General features: G+C 39.7%; 1 protein-coding gene across 5 annotated transcripts in view; it reads left to right on the forward strand.

Annotated features, from left to right (window-relative positions):
- Positions 1-17,593, forward strand: part of LOC114791965 (RNA-binding protein Musashi homolog 2-like) — a 146,363-nt gene that overhangs the window by 121,518 nt on the left and 7,252 nt on the right. For 2 of the 5 annotated variants that reach the window (XM_028982580.1, XM_028982582.1), the window contains exons 12-15: positions 2,445-2,627; positions 3,508-3,662; positions 10,019-10,095; positions 11,641-16,253. In XM_028982580.1, the coding sequence (XP_028838413.1) occupies positions 2,445-2,627; positions 3,508-3,662; positions 10,019-10,060 (380 nt within the window). In that variant the 3' untranslated portion in view covers positions 10,061-10,095; positions 11,641-16,253. Of the gene's footprint in view, positions 1-2,444; positions 2,628-3,507; positions 3,663-10,018; positions 10,096-11,640; positions 16,254-17,593 lie in introns of those variants that run through there. The other 3 variants (XM_028982579.1, XM_028982577.1, XM_028982581.1) reach the window with 2 other exon arrangements.

Raw genomic sequence — 17,593 nt, forward strand, 5'->3', positions numbered from 1 at the left:
TTGTTTGCTGTTAAAGATGTAATTAGAAGGAAGAGAGGAAGCTTGTCTAATTAACAAGGAGCACAGAATCCACTTTGAAACTCAAGGGCGGCAGCCTATTAGCGCACATGTCAAAAATGGATTAAGCATGCAGGGTTTTTTTTGTTTGCTTGTTTTGTCTCAACGATTAAAGTCACCCTGATTGATGGAATATACCATGAAGGGTGAAGAAAAGATTCGTTTCATAACTACTTCGAGTGAAAAAGAGAGCAGCGAGTTAAGATGTTGGTCCAGAAGGGTGTGTCACTAGCTGAATGGGAAGGATTTATCTGTTATTTTTTGGGGGGCAGTGGTGGCATAACGGTTAAGGAAGTGGCCCCGTAACCAGAAGGTTTGAATACTGACCTGTCAAGCTGCCACTGAGGTGCCACTAAGCAAGGAACCGTCCCCGGGCACCTGTCATGGCTTCCCACTGGTCAACAAGGGTGATGAGTTAAAAGCAGAGGACACATTTTGTTGTGTGCACCGTGTGCTGTGCTGTGTATCACAATGACAATCACTTCACTTTCACTTTTTACTTTCATTTAGCAGCTAAGAACTCATGACTGGAAGGTCACGGGTTCAAATCGAACCGCCAAGGCCACACGCACCATCTTGGCCACCATTCATGGCTGCACACTGCTCATATTTTGTTGTGTATTTCCTGATTATTTTTCCTTATTTTTTAGCTGTACCCCTCATTATACCCTTTAAAGCTTCTCTTCTACAGTTCAAAATGAACTAAAGATCAAATAAAATAAAGACTCTTGCAGTGTCCAAACTATATGTTTGTTTTTGAGACTTAAAGTAAATCAAATGAGGCTTCAAATGTTAATCAAAATATATTTAAAATAAGTTAAGAAACATGGACATTTTTTATGTTAGTGCAGATAACATTATGTGAAGATATTAATATGCTCTGCCGTGAGGCTGGCTGCTTAGAAGAGATGCTTAGAGGTGAGTTAGATTTAGTGGAAAAAACAAGAAGGATTGCTAGTGATGTGAAAGTGAAGTGATTGTCATTGTGATACACAGCAGCACAGCACAAGGTGCACACAACGAAATGTGTCCCTTTAACCCATTACCCTAAGTGAGCAGTGGGCAGCCATGACAGGTGCCCGGGGAGCAGTGTGTGGGGACGGTGGCACCTTGGTGGCTCATTATTCAAACAGGCAACCTTCTGAGTACTGGGCCGCTTTCTTAACCGCTAGGCCACCTCTGCCCCAAAAGCATTGGTTCATTTCCTTTATTCATCAACCCTTCAAAGTTCTCTTTCCATCTGCCCAACACACTGTCCCTGCATGTGAAGACATTTCTCCTTGATCACCCTCACTTGCTTTCTCAGCTCTGTCCTTCTGCCCTCCCCAACGGTACAGGTCTTTTTCTTCCTCCTCACACAGCTTGCCATACGCCTGTGTTTTAGCTTCACCACCTCTCTTTTAGCTGATGGATCATCTCTCTGACTATCCCACTTCACCAACTTCTTCTTCTGGATATTTTCCTTTACCCTGTCCTTCCACCGACACGTTTCCACTCTTTTATGTCATCCTGTGCTCCTGTCCTTTTTTGATTAATCTACCATCTGACCTTCTGCATCCCTGTGCTTGACACCTGGCCTTACTTCCCTTCTATCTGTTCTCCTGCACACGATATATCAGCAGCTCTCTCACTTTACCTGTCATTCTCACTTTTACCACCCTGTCCTTTTCAGGATTTTTCTATCACCGTTGAGTTGTCCACTCTTTGTAAACCAACAATTACATTAATTATATTAAATATTGTTCCTCTGTAATTGAACAATCATGGTTATTATTCATCTTCTGAATTGCAAAAACTGCCTGCTGTTTTTGTCATACTTACATTATGACAGTGAGGATGAAAGGAAAAAGTTCTGAGCCATGCTCTATGAAGCACTAAACCCCTGTTCAGTTGTCATCAGGCAGAGTGCTTTTGCCCCTTGACTGTTACCTGCTGTTTTTGAGGAGAGGCGTGGATGAGCTGTGCACCTGAAATAATGAAGGACATGCTATTAACGTCACCCCACTTCAGGTCAATGCAGATCGTGTCAGTAATGGTTGTACCCCTTTAGTACAGGCCTTCATTGTTAAAGTTGTTCGTATTCATATTCATTCTCAAATTAATTATTGATCACTGAACTTTTAGCATTTTTATTTCATTAAATATTTCAGCTCTTGGTCCAAAAGATGGGCTGGGGTTTCCAGATGCACAAGCGCAGGAGGTGGGGAACGTGAATTGGCATGTGGGATGCCCATCCAAACCATTCTGAAAACCCTACTGTGTAGGCTCATGCTGGTGGGGAGGGATCTGCCATGTTTCCATGCCTACACTGCACCAGAGTTTAGCTGTGTACATTTTGGCTGAACAATTCAAATCTTCCCCTCCCCTCTCTGTACTGTATCTCGCAGGCTTCCCCGATTACGGGTTTTATTCTGCACCCAGTGACCAGCGGGGACCGCCCTGCTCTTTTGCGGACTATAGCTCGCTGGGGACCCAGGCTGCTCAGATGCTGCAAACCGAGCATCATGCCACCTCGGCCTGCAACTCCCCCCTCCAGCACCTGCACAGCCCGGATCAGTTTAAAAGCCCAGGTTTGTACAGAACTTTTCTGTCACTTTTCAGAACACCATTTTTATTTGGAGCCATGTCCTCATTTTCCTGACAGCAGCTTGTTGTATTGTCTATGTTTGGCTGCATCTCAGCATTCGGACAGAACTGCAATGCACAGTCTTCTTTTTATATGAAAGTATTTCTCCTGCATATGTGATTAGGATGTGGAGTTCAGGCATGAATTCCACAGGAGCATGAGATGCATGGACAGGGTGGGCGTCAGATGAACCTCGTGGTGGTCTGTGCTGCTCGGCCTAAGTGATTCTGAACATGTTTATCCTCTGTGCTTTACACTGAAGATTACACAGATCCTTGGCTTTGGACCATGTCCTAGCATGAGACAGGCTCAGATGCTCTGCTCTTCTCCAGTGGCCACGATTAGAGTTTAGGGATCACTTCAGAACAGTCATTGAGAGTCTGTGGGCTGCAGTTAAATGTGTGTCTTCAGAGTATGTGCAAGTAATATAGGCTCAGAACACAGCAGAACAAAATTTGGATGTGAAATGTCATTTGTGCTCAGTGGACTTGGCAAAATAAATGGAGTAATTGAGGTTTAGAAATGAAGAGTATAGGCAGAAGGTTAAAGGCCATATGCATCTGAACCACACACACACAGCACTCCTTCAGAAATACAGAGTTTGGAGTTTAATCTCCCATAAAATCTACAACAGCATAAAACAAAAAACTCTATGAGCTAAAACATGAACGTATTTTCTTGGTAATGCTTTTTTTGATGCTTCAGTTGATTTTTTCTAATGAAACTACCTCCAGAATGGTTGTAAGAGTTCATGAAGATTTGAATCCTAATGAATAGCTGCTCTGTGAGATGGTAATGTGCATCCCTTATCTTCCCTGGCACAGGCAGCAATGCCCCTCGTCCTGGAGGCTTTCCTGGGGCAAACAGCCCCGGCCCAGTGGCTGACCTTTACGGCCCTACCAGCCAGGATTCCACCATGGGCAACTACATTAGTGCTGCTAGCCCTCAGCCAGGCTCTGGCTTCGGGCACAGTATCACAGTGAGTGGCCAACGCCCATTTTCCCTGTTTGGAATATCATTGAGAGTGTGAATGAAATAAAACATTAATTTCAGATAAAAGTGGTACAGACAATTTAAAAGAATGCTTTGGATGGATAAATGGGCAAAAGGAAAAATGAAATGCTGTAAGAAGAAACAGATGCTTTTGAGACAAGTTCCCAAAACAAAAGCGTTGTAGCATAAAAATTGCTTTAATTGGCTTTTGTCGGGCTCCTAGCAAATCATTTTTGATGTCAGGGGTTGGCTTTGGTCCCAATTTAAAAATGAGCAGTGTGTTTGTAATGAAGTGCCGAATTCAAATTCAGTTATATCAAGATATTGGTGCTCCCTCATAAATTATCCCCTGTATCCATGACAATGTGTGCGTTGTCATTGTTTCATCTCTTATTTATTAAATGTATTTTCTGCAGATGAAACTGTACCTGTGTTGTGTATGCAATTCAGAGAAAATTTTATGAGCACATAATATCTTGATACAGCTTCTGGAGTAAGAATGTCAAATGGTGTGAAATTAAATTATTACTTTCAGATGATATGTACTGCAAACCATAATTTATTAAAGGATTACCAAACATTAGCCCCAAATCAATTCGATTTGTATGTTAAAACAGTATACAGTGCTTAGCGTAAATTAGTACACCCCCTTTAAAAAAACATTTTTTCAGCTATCTGCAATTTTACAGCATTTAACAGACGCCCTTTATCCAGAATACCTTATAATCAGTAGTTACAGGGATATTCTCCCTCAGGGGCACAATGGTAGTAAGTGGGTTTGAACCTGGTTAATTAGGCTGGTGTCTTACCCTCTCAGTTACTACCATCCCAATTACTAATCTTCTTGTTTTCTTCACCTTTCTTGTGAAAAGAAAATGTTCTTACCCATGTGGTATGGGAAGCACGGAATGGGAAGGGGTCTGGTTAAGCAATACCCTTTTATAGTCAAAAAGCTTCTTAATGAAGGGTTTATTTCTTGTTAATTATAATTTAGTAGTTTTGCTTTATTCCTAAAATGTTCAATAAGGTGTATTAATTTTTGCTTCATGGTCAACCACAAGACCCACTTTGCAATTGGTGGCTCAGCATGGCAGTTATCAGGTGACATGGAAGCTGTTCACATCTGTTCACATCTGCTCCTCCCAAGCTCTTGACAGGTATCCATAGGGCTCAGTACCAAATCTCTTGGTGAGGTCATATCCTCACATGGATTATCCTACAACTGCTATGCAGATGAAACCTAACTATTTGTCTTTTTTCTGCCATAAGATGTAGAATAAAATACAATACAATACAATACAAAAGAATGCCTTTTATTGTCACTATGCACATGTACAATGAGATTAAAAGCAGCTCCTTCAGTGCAGACATGAATGTAGCGAGAATGTACAAATATACAAAAATACAATACAATAAGGACCAGGAATTACAAAGTGAAGTGACAGCGCTATTTACTTGGCAAAAATAAAGTATGGTTTTATATACAGTGTACATTTTATCAACACAGGCAACTCGGATCATCTCTGTTTTTCTCCAAGATGAACTATTGTACAGGGAGTGCAGAATTATTAGGCAATTGTATTTTTGAGGAATACTTTTATTATTGAACAACAACCATGTTCTCAATGAACCCAAAAAACTCATTAATATCAAAGCTGATTGTTTCTGGAAGTAGTTTTTAGTTTGTTTTTATTTTTAGCTATTTTAGGGGGATATCTGTGTGTGCAGGTGACTATTACTGTGCATAATTATTAGGCAACTAATTTCAATTATTTATTTTTACCAGTGAAACCAATATAACATCTCTATAACATCATTCACAATTTTACATTTCTGACATTCAAAAACAAAACAAATCAGCGACCAATATAGCCAGGAGTACTTGGACGCGTGTGATGGAGCATTGTCCTGCATGAAAATCATGTTTTTCTTGAAGGATGCAGACTTCTTCCTGTACCACTGCTTGAAGAAGGTGTCTTCCAGAAACTGGCAGTAGGACTGGGAGTTGAGCTTGACTCCATCCGCAACCCGAAAAGGCCCCACGAGCTCATCTTTGATGATACCAGCCTCCACCTTGCTGGCGTCTGAGTCGGACTGGAGCTACCAATCCAGCCACGGGCCCATCAAGACTCACTCTCATTTCATCAGTCCATAAAACCTTAGAAAAATCTGTCTTGAGATATTTCTTGGCCCAGTCTTGACATTTCAGCTTGTGTGTCTTGTTCAGTAGTGGTCATCTTTCAGCCTTTCTTACCTTGGCCATGTCTCTGAGTATTGCACACCTTGTGCTTTTGGGCACTCCAGTGATGTTGCAGCTCTGAAATATGGCCAAACTGGTGGCAAGTGGCATCTTGGCAGCTGCACGCTTGACTTTTCTCAGTTCATGGGCAGTTATTTTGCGCCTTGGTTTTTCCACACGCTTCTTGCGACCCTGTTGACTAGTTTGAATGAAACGCTTGATTGTTCAATGATCACGCTTCAGAAGCTTTGCAATTTTAAGAGTGCTGCATCCCTCTGCAAGATATCTCACTATTTTTGACTTTTCTGAGCCTGTCAAGTCCTTCTTTTGACCCATTTTGCCAAAGGAAAGGAAGTTGCCTAATAATTATGCACACCTGATATAGGGTGTTGATGTCATTAGACCACACCCCTTCTCATTACAGAGATGCACATCACCTAATATGCTTAATTGGTAGTAGGCCTTCAAGCCTATACAGCTTGGAGTAAGACAACATGCATGAAGAGGATGATGTGGACAAAATACTCATTTGCCTAATAATTCTGCACTCCTTGTTGTTCACTGCTGCCTGGTCTTCCTTTAAGTGCTTCTCGACCTCACCAGCTGATCCAGAACACTCCAGCACGACTTTATTCAAACCTTTCCAAATTATCCCACACTGCTCCACTTCTATGCTCCCTCCACTGTCTTCCAATAGCTGCTCGCATCTGATTCAAAATACTGATTCTTACCCACAAGGCCAAGAAGGATCAGCATTCTCCTACCTCAGATCTCTTATCACTTCTCACTCTGTACCATCTCGAAACCATCTCTCAAGATACTAGAAAAGCATTCATCTGTACTCTTCTCTGTCTTGGTATATTGAACTTTTGAATAATAAATGACCAATCACAAACCTATCTTGTGTGATCCCACCCACTTACAAAACAAGTTATGACCTGAAGTAGAGCACCTAAATAAAACCAGTGTATTACTTAAAGCAAAATTATATGTTTGATGTTATCATCAGATCTGAAAATAAAAAGATGTGGACTACAATGGTTTGACAGCTTGCTCAGCAAATGCTCAGTAATATGTATGGAATTTTACAGAAGAAATGTTAAAAAAGTGGCAAATCATACTAAAATAGACTGCTTTAAAAAATAGAGCAGCTTTAAAAACATGGTAGGCTAATGTCATTTAAACGCAATTTAGCATGTGTTGTCATCTAGTGACTTTCTGGGTAAACATCAGCTACATTCTGACCAATTTGTTTGGGTGTTCTCATTTATGTTCAGCACTGTATGTACAGTACAGGCGAAAGGTTGGACATTTTCTCATTCAATGTGTTTTCTTTATTTTCATGACCATTTACGTTGGTAGATTCTCACTGAAGGCATCAAAACTATGAATGAACACATGTGGAGTTCTGTACTTAACAAAAAAAGGTGAAATAACTGAAAACATGTTTTATATTCTAGTTTCTTTGCTCTGATTCCTGCTTTACACACTCTTGGCATTCTCTCGATGAGCTTCAAGAGGTCGTCACCTGAAATGCTTCTCCAACAGTCTTGAAGGAGTTCCCAGAGGTGTTTAGCACTTGTTGGCCCCTTTGCCCCTTTGGAATCAGAGCAAATAAACTAGAATATAAAACATGTTTTCACTTATTTCACCTTTTTTTGTTAAGTACAGAACTCCACATGTGTTCATTCATAGTTTTGATGCCTTCAGTGAGAATCTACCAACGTAAATGGTCCTGAAAATAAAGAAAACAGATTGAATGAGAAGGTGTGTCCAGACTTTTGGCCTGTACTGTGTGTTAAATATGCTTCTAAATATGCATATACTATTTTCAGCAACACAAGTAAAAATTGAACAGAAGGTATGCAGTGTTGAAGTACATTCCTCTTGAAAAACATGGTGTCATGGATTTTAAAACAAAACTTAATGAGCTTAAGGTCTGATGAAAAATATGCCTCATGCTCCCTGAACACTTTTTCACGATTTGAGCCTGATTAATCCTGGCATTGTTATCTTGGAACATACCACCAGGGAAGATCACTTTTAGGGGTGGTAGTAGCCTAGTGGGTATAATAGTCGCCTATGAACCAGAATGCCCAGGTACACTTAACCCCCAGTTCTCCAGGGGGACTGTTCCTGTAACTACTGATCTGGATAAGGGGGTCTGAAAAATGCTGTAAATGTAAGGTTACTGATGGAATTAACATGCAGTAGGTTCAGGTAGTTAGCCTCATTATTTGGGGATACACCATTGATGAACCTCGACCTGACCAACTGCAGCAACCTCTGGTCAGGCATGATGGCTGCATCACTTCATGCCTCTACTCTTACCCTGACACGCCATCACTCTGGAATGGTAAATCTTGGCTCATCAGACCACATGACCTTCTCCATCGCCCCAGAGCCCAATCTTTATGATCCCTAGCAATGTCATTTAAGATTTTTTCTGACCAGATGTCTTCTGTGAATAAGTTCCCCAGTACTCTAATATGTTGGACTGTTCCTAGCCTGATTTTAGTAGCTTCATCAATCTCCTGTTTTCTTTAATTGATGCATGGCAATTGATGCTTGATCCTTCTGACATAGACTAACCTCTTTTCCATGTCCACAGGATGTTTTGGAAAATTAAGAAGTGAGAAGCTACTCACTGCATCAGTTTTGGTTGAATTTAAATAAAATTGTATGCAAATTGTATTATATTTATTTATTTATTTTTACATTTTCTTTTAAAGAAACATCAGTTCAACAGTTTTCAGCTATACTAAGATGTACTAAAATAATTGGAAAGGGTTCCTAATAATTAATAGATGCATTACATTGAAACTCAAAACTAATTGTTGCGGTCATGGTCCTAGCAGCAGAGGGGGTGCGGACACCCCGAAGGAACCCTGCACCCCAGTGACAATAAAAGAAGGCCACCACAATAAAAACACAGTCAGGACAGTAGTTCCTCCCTTGTTCATACTTTTTCAATGTGTGCTACTGGCAATATCTTGATGGCTTGACTTGGCTACTGATGCTTTTTCCCCTTGGATTACATCCTTCACTCTCGCCCTGTGGTCTCATATGACCCTGACCCTCCCCTCCAGCAATAACCTTCTTTTTTGTTGGCAAGAATGATGGCGGCCTGAATCCCCGACTGCCGCGAACTGAACCAGATCACAGTGTAGAAAAATACTCCCTGCCCATGCCTCATAAAGCTCAATCTGCACAACACCTACCATCTTATACACTTTTGGAAAGGTATGCGTGGAAGGCCATCACCCCCAGTGGCCAGTACAAATATGTTGTGATGCCTTTTGACCTCTCCAACAACCCTGCAAGTATTTGTCAATGACATTTCTGTGGGAGTTCATAGAGAAATGCACCTTCCACACCCCCCTCACTACATTCCTCCGCTTCAGCCTCAGTACCCAGGGCCTGGCCATGGATTCCACCTATCGATAGGTGGTGGTCATTTTACCAGTTGAAACAGCAATTTATGATTCTGCCCATTTTGTTTCACACTGACCCCAAAACTCCCATTCGTGGTCTCCTGGCCGACCTGCCATGAGAAGAAGCGGCACCCCTGGGCTTCTTTTTTCTTGTTGCCTGATACCCACCAAGCTGAATTATGATGCTGTAGCCTACAAACTTTCCATTCCTTGCACCATGAGGCTCAGCCCAGTTCTCTGCCCTTGCACCACCGGCGGCTGCAGTTATGGGATTGTGAAGCTCGGCCTGTCTCACAGAGACCTGGAGTCACAAGCACAGCCCTTCCCCCTTAAGCCCCCTTTTTTCTTTTTGCATTTTGAACCTTATCAACTTTTTTTAATCTTTTCAACTTTCCCAATTTTGTTGAACTTTTATTTTGTATTATGTATTATCTGAAGTACATTATGTTATTCTACAGTACATGATGAACTTCTGAAAGAAAATTGGTGCCAATAATCTTAAAACTGTGGTTTTTTTTTAGTTATACAATATGTCAGGACTGTTTTTTCCATTTCTTTGTTCAGAGCTTCTCCACATTCATGCTGATAGAACAAAGCTGTGAATAAAATGTACTCACTGTTATTCCTTTAAAATGCGTACTGACCCAGACACTAACTGTACACTTTTAGGGCCCGTTGATTGCAACAGCTTTTACAAATGGATACCACTGAGACCTAACAGGAGTTCGGTGGCCATCTCATTGGAGGTATACCCTTTTTGTATTGTTCACTAGTCTTTTTCAATTTTCCCCCCACCCACTACTGTAATTGTTTCACTTCATTTCCCATTCAGCCATATATTAAATATGCTTCATCCGAAATTAATTTGAAATAAAGTGCATGAAGTGACCAGCCTTTGATTTGTACACATCACAAGGCTGGTATCTAAATGTTTATTTGTGCTCCTCCATCATTGCATCTTTATTTCATTCTGTTTTCCCATTAACCCCTCCTCTGTGCTTTCAGCATGTATCTAGCAGTGCACATAGTACCTTTTTAATGATGCATGTTCACTGTTCACTGGTTCAAACTGTTCACTGGTACAAACCCCTACTGCATACCTGCACTCCATTCATCAGTGTTCAGGTCTGCTCTCCAAAGAGGGTGATAGTAGCAAAGTGGGTAAGACACTCGACTTTAAACCAGAAGAGCCAGGTTCAAACCCCACTTACTACCATTGGGGAAAATGCCATTAAAATGATCTTTGTGTGGGACTGTTCTCACCACTGCTGAAACACTTGACACAATATTAATACACAGCTACAGAATGATGACATGAAGACTAATCTAAACTAATTTAAAATATTCATATTAGGCTAAATTCATGTAAGAAATTACCCAGTTACCTTCACACCCGGTGAACTGTCTTTGTTGTGTTACATTCTTTATTTGCTGATCGGCACTTTTACAGTGTTTATCAGAATCTTTTATCCAGAGAGAGCGAGTGCTCAGGGACACAATGGTAGTAAGTGGGGTTTGAACCTTTGTGGTCTGGTTCAGAGGAGAGTGTCTTACCCACTAGGCTACTGTTTACTGTTACATTTTGGAATCCAACATACAATTTAAATGTGGCTAAATGCTGGGGAAACAGGGAAGGTCATGGACTGGTCCATAGAAACTTTAGAACATTAACAGCATATATTAGACACCCTTATCCAGAGTGACTTACAATCAGTAGTTACAGGGACAGTCCCCCCTGGAGCAACTTAGGGTTATGTGTCTTGCTCAGGGACACAATGGTAGTAAGTGGGATTTGAACCTGGGTCTTCTGGTTCATAGGCGAGATTAGAAGATCTGTCCCTCAGCAATGATAGGAATGTAACTCATCTTCATTATCATTTTGGGTGCTGATGTTGGGTGACTCACTGAGAAGAGAGCCATCCAGTCATCAGCCATCACATGTTCAGAAGCCGACCGCAGATTAAGGCTTATTGAACTGCTGGGCTGTTGCCTCTAAATGTACATGGACCAGGTGTCCCTATTTGGTCCCTATCCAGCGGGTAAATGAGTACATTTTAATTATAGGTTGGCTTTCACAGATTAAGATCACAAGGCACTTCACAGAAACGTTACAATACAAAACACGGTATTAAAATACATACATTCAAAAATACATATACATTCTACAAAAGGGATGTCAAATTTCCAAACATACCATAACTCAGCGTTTTCTGTATTCTGTCTTGAGAATGGCCTGTTAGTCAAAGCTAACAACTTTCTCTTTGTGTCTGTTTTTGGATTGTTTTCGACAGAATATGTCTGGAGGTCCAAGGAAAGCAGGACGAAGTTTCTGATTGGCTGAGTTATTCCCTTGATGTCATTAGACTTCATGCACTACAAACGTCCCACTGGTAAAAGGGATTGCAGATGGCACCATCTAACAAGAAAACAAGATAAACTGGAAAAAATTTTTTCAAAAAACACTGCTGTACCATAACTGTGGTTTACAGTTTCCCATTCTGGGTCATGATCTTATTCAATAAGTGTTTCATTGTTTTTCAGCAGATTTGATTTCTTTTATGACTTTAGTGTATTCAGACTGAAGACACATTTCATCTCACATCATAAGGACAATGGTCACGTAACAAATAAATCTTAGTAGCTGTTTTTATTTCTTGTGATGTCTTGTTAACCATGATTACCTATTTTTGGGCAATACAAAGAGGACTCAATATTTTTATGGTCCTTTTTTTAAAATAAGTGTTGTATTTGTCATTTAGAAAGAAATGTATACTGTAACATTTTCATATGAATAGATTGTGAATACAGATTTTAGAGCAAAAATGGAAAAAGAAGAGGAAAAAAAACAATAATGTAAAGACAATGTAAATAATATTCCAGTCTCTGCATATAACCAATTCACAAAAGAAAAGAAAATCATATTCTTTATGGTGTGCCTATAAATAAATACATAAAATTACAGTGCCAGTCAAAGGTTTGGACCATTTTGGAGAATCTAATGCAAGAAACATATTTAGTATTTTTTGTAGCAGGAGAAAGTGAAGTATGTTGATGAATCTGTTTTTTCGGCATAAACCTTAAGAACGTACAAACCATCCCTGTTGTCTAACTTAAGGTGGTGGAGAGCAGCCGAAAGTGTGAAATGCTGCCATCACAGCAAAAGGTCCCTGCCACACGTGTCAATTTGTAGTCCAGTGTCTTCAGTTTTGTTCTATAATGTAAAAAAATCAAGACCTATAAATGAGTAGGTGTATCCAAACTTTTGACTGGTTGTATGTGCGTGTGTGTGTGTGTGTGTGTGTGTGTGTGATATATCCTCTTGTCAGATAAAGATGGTGACAACCCAGAGACAAACCATTCGGATGCTGATTTGTCAGAATATGGATGTCCCAGTACGGAACCCAGTCATACCAGCAAATTTCCAGCTAGTACCAAGCATTGCCTGGAATAATAAGAAATAATCAGAAGATTGCAACTGACCTTGATAGTGATAAAGGTCCAAAGCACATTCAGTTTAGTGTTAAAGAGGTGGACTAGTTCCAGTCCTGAGATTTTGCAAGACTCTGTATCCTTTTTTTACACTTGAGAAATGTTGGTGTTTCTTGTTCTTAGTGTTGGTTGGCTCTTCCAGTCAGTTCCACTTTTCAATTTGGAACGATGAACCTGGGCTTTTATTTTGTGTAGAGCTTGTTATTTCCATCAATTGTTTTCTGGAAATGTTAGAAAGACAAGCGTTTTTTTACAACATACCTCAGTGCTGTGAGTTTTACATAGGAAAAGTGGAACAGATGACATTTATTGAGGAGGAAATCATTGCACTGTGACCAGCATGAAAGATGTGACCCTTTCCTCTTTGCACAATTGAGATCTTGGCAGGTAGAGGAATATGGAGTATTGTTCTCATGATTGTCAATTCACAGTAAAAAAAAACCAGTTCATCAGTCCTGACTGAATCAAGGTGGCCAGTTTTCACCACGCACTGAAGTTCCTAGCTGATGTGCAACCTGATGACAACTAGTTCCAGTTTGAAAATGCTTCAAAATGCATACTGTGTTAAATAAGATGAAAAAGGATTTAAATGTATATTCTGATGTATATTTCCTGCTGCAAATCTATTGTTATGTTTGATCTAATTTTGTTCAATTTTATTTACTGTGACATTCAGAACAACCAGCAGATGCTAAATGCTTTTTTTTTTTTGATGACATGGAGATACGATAAAGTAATAATAAACCGCAAAAGAAAATATTGTAGTGTTCTAAAGTAAAAAGAAATATTAAATACAAAACATTCATTCCCTTTGTTCAATTTCAAACCAGGGGATTTTTTTTCTATAGTTTTGTTAATGATATTAATCGTTATAATAACAATATGATAATCTAAGGTGCATTGATTTGTTCTTTTCCTCATTCCCTGTCATCACACACACACACACACTTTTGTTTCTCCCTCATTGTATTTTTTTGCTGTGTAGAAACGTGCTGTTTCTGAGATGCGTACTTGTCAAAACCCCTCTGTCTCTCTTTTTCAAATCCTTTCCCACATATAGAATATAATTCATAGTGGTAGGATATTTATGGCAGTTTTCTAAAACATATAATGGCATTTTATTGCATTCACCATTTTTTCATGTGGTTTCTGCTAACCAAAGCTCTCACGGAAAAACCCATACAAGAAAGGTGTAAAAACCAACAAGCATTTTTCACATCCCTTATGTTTGGAAAGGGGTTGTGCCATACTACCTTAAATGCTAATGCAAAACCTTTATTTTTGATTATTAGGGGGTAAGAGGGATACACTCTATAATTTTTATGAAATATTTTATGTAATATTTTTTAAGTAATATTTTTAGACAGTTCTCAATAATGATAAATACAATTCTGCCTATTATAATAATGAAAACTGTTATGTTTTGTATACTGCCACCGGCACTTCTATTTTTGCATACAATTTGTATGTGTCTGCCTTTTTAGAAATCTTTTGTTTTTGATAATACAACATAATTAGTTGTTAGGTGAATTGTTTTTTACTCCTAGTTCATGGGTAACCAGCTCTTTATTTTACTTCATAATTCCAGTAATGTATGTGAAGCTGTAGACAATGCAGGTTCTCATCTTTATTTATCTCCTGCTTTCATAGCTACATGAACCACCAAATTCATTTCATGCTGGTTGAGTTGCTTATCGACCAGGTGGCCGTGATATAGTGCTCCAGCATGTACTGTTAGGTTTTATGTTTAAACATGTTATTTATTATAATTTTTTTCTCCAGATTACACAGATCCATAATTCAATGAATGCTTCAAATAATGTTGTTGCGTTTTGTTGTTTCTTTGTGTGTGAATTTCCCCATGAGAAATAGGATACTTTTGGTGTATGGGACATAAGATTGACTTCTTATAGCATATCAATCCTAATCAAACGAGCTCTTTGCAGAGCTGTACAATTTCAGATAGTAGTGGCTTGGGTGTATACCAAATTGCCAACATGACTACCAATGACTGACTGTTAAATTTACTTTGCTGCCATTCTGTGGTCCTTGTATCTGAAGTCTTAATTGTCACCAGCATTTTGTTCATAATGGCAGCAGGCTTCCTTTCTCAATTTCCCTCCAGTAAATTCCTGATCATAGTATGATTCTGTTCGATTCAAATGTCCTAACAGGTAGATTGGAGGTAGTGTTTCACAATGAATCATATCACAATGTGCAATTATGTAACCATTAAATGAAGCAATTTTGTTAAGTGCATGTATGGACAGGAAAATTCATATTCTCTAAGAGAGACCTGTCTGTATCTGTGGATGCCGGTTTCTGCCACAAAAATAAATTCTCAGATCAATCCTAAAGCAGTGAAAAGGGGAAGACTTGCTTCCATGAATATGTCTAGTGATGGGAGAGACATGTTTACCATTAAAAAGACTGTTTTTGCAAGTTATAAAGTCATGATTGTGAGGGAAAAGGGCAGAATTGTGAGGGTTTTTTTATGTGGCAAAAACGGGCCTCCATAGTACATGTGTCAGTCACATGACTTGTCAGTGTGCAAATGTTTTACTTTACTTTGGTGAAAACAAGAAGTTATCAGGAATGCAAAGATACTTTTTAATTTAATTTTGTAAAAATATTGGATTTTAGTTTGAGTTGTTTGAGTTAGATAGACAGCTAGTTAAAATAAAGGCTGGTTATTCAAGAAAGTAGTCTTGCCACCAATAAGTCAATTAGTTTCTTTGAGTTCTTTTTAAAATTTGCTTCCACAGCTTGGATTTTAAGGTAGCATGGCTCAGTTCATCATTGTATTTATCACTGACAGCAGATTTCATCTGATGAATGTCACTAATTTTAATAAAAAATTTAATTGAAAAGAACAGAAACGTATTTGGGGTCTTCAGCCCTATTCATTTAAACTTGAATATTGAGGCAAGTGCTAGGTAATGGCTCAACTTGAAACTGAGAGGTGAATGTGTGTGGTGGACATTGTGTGGACATGTTGACCTCATGCCTGCAGTCTACAGCTGTAGCTGACACTGTTTTAATCCCTCGCTGGCCAGTCTAATGCTGCCATGCTGTGCAATATTAGATGTGTGTCTCCTTGTCCTTTCATAGGGTTGGGCAGGAGCAGTCTGGCAGTGACATTGTCCATTCTTAACTTATATATACCACTTTGCACAGTGGGAGGCTCACCGAACTGACACCTGAAAGCATCTTTCAGCTCTTCTTGTATGGCGTGCTCAAGACATGTTGTAAAATAAATGAAATAAAATAAACTGGATGTGAAAAGTATACTTTTATATTTGTATTTTTAAATACTAATAAATTAAAGATGTTTGTGAAAGGTTTCATCCTCTACTGTGGTCCAGAAATCATTGTGTCTGTCTGGGAAAGGAATAATAAAATGAAATGAACTGTTTTATTCTTTGTTTTTATTACTGCCTTAAATAGTTCTCTCCTGGTGAATTGTAGAATACACGTCTCTTTGCCTTGACTCCATGAGGTTGGCTACACCATTAATAAAGTGACAGTTGCTTTTGGATGGCGGTAACTATCAGAACCCTATCAGTGGCACAGAAGGTCAGGCCACATCAGTCAAACATGAGATCTCATTTACAGCAGAACCATGATGAGTTTTCTGACAAGCAGCAACCTAATGATTTTAAAGTGGAGGATGTGACTAGGTCAACTAGAACAGAGATGAAAGTGAAGTGATTGTCACTTGTGATACACAGCAGCACAGCACACACAAATGTGTCCTCTGCATTTAACCCATCACCCTGAGTAAACAGTGGGCAGCCATGACAGGCGCCCGGGGAGCAGTGTGTGGGGACGGTGCTTTGCTTAGTGGCACCTCAGTGGCACCTTGGCGGATCGGGATTTGAACCGGCAACCTTCCGCTTCCTTAACCGCTAGGCCACCTCTGTAGAGGGTTGACCCTGACTGACTGGTTAACTTACAGGATGTTATCTCTGGCCACACTACTGTCAGCATAAAATGATTTTCCTCACAATACTTTACATTTACAGCATTTACCATACGCCCTTATCCAGAGCGACTTACAATCAGTAGTTACAGGGACAGTCTCCCCCCTGGAGACACTGGGTTAAGTGTCTTGCTCAGGGACACGATGGTAGTAAGTGGGATTTGAACCTGGGTCTTCTGGTTCATAGGCAAATGTGTTACTCACTAGGCTACTACCACCCATATACCACCCAATACCACCCAATACCAATTACAATGTTCACTTAAATAAAATAATGTCAACTGACAGAAGCGTTTACTTGTAGGAGCAACATGCATCTTCAGAAATAGACAGATGTCCATATTAGGGCATTAATGATCAATTTATCAGTCAATAAAGTCATTGTTTTGATGGTCAACTTTGCATTTTACATCCACATCTTCAGCTGTTCTTTGTAGGCCTCCTCAAAAATCAATATAAAATAAACACCCACCAGAGTCTCTGGTCGTCATAAGTCCTCTTTGTGCCTTGTGTGGTTTGTGCCTTGTACCTTTATGACGTTACCAACGACCAGCTGATTTGCCTGAGCGGTTGCCGTAGTTTTCCTTAAAGGGTGCATGGCACTGATAAGGAGTCAAACTAGTGCTGATGACTAGTTAGAAGCTATACTCAGGATTTGGACAACAATTCATGGCCAACATTTTCAACATAATGGCAGTTGTGGGATTTGAACCCATGCCTCCGAAGAGACTGGAGCCTTAATCCAGCGCCTTAGACCGCTTGGCCACACTACC

The sequence above is a fragment of the Denticeps clupeoides genome, chromosome 6 (assembly GCF_900700375.1).
Source record: "Denticeps clupeoides chromosome 6, fDenClu1.1, whole genome shotgun sequence".
NCBI classification, from domain to species: Eukaryota; Metazoa; Chordata; class Actinopteri; order Clupeiformes; family Denticipitidae; genus Denticeps; species Denticeps clupeoides.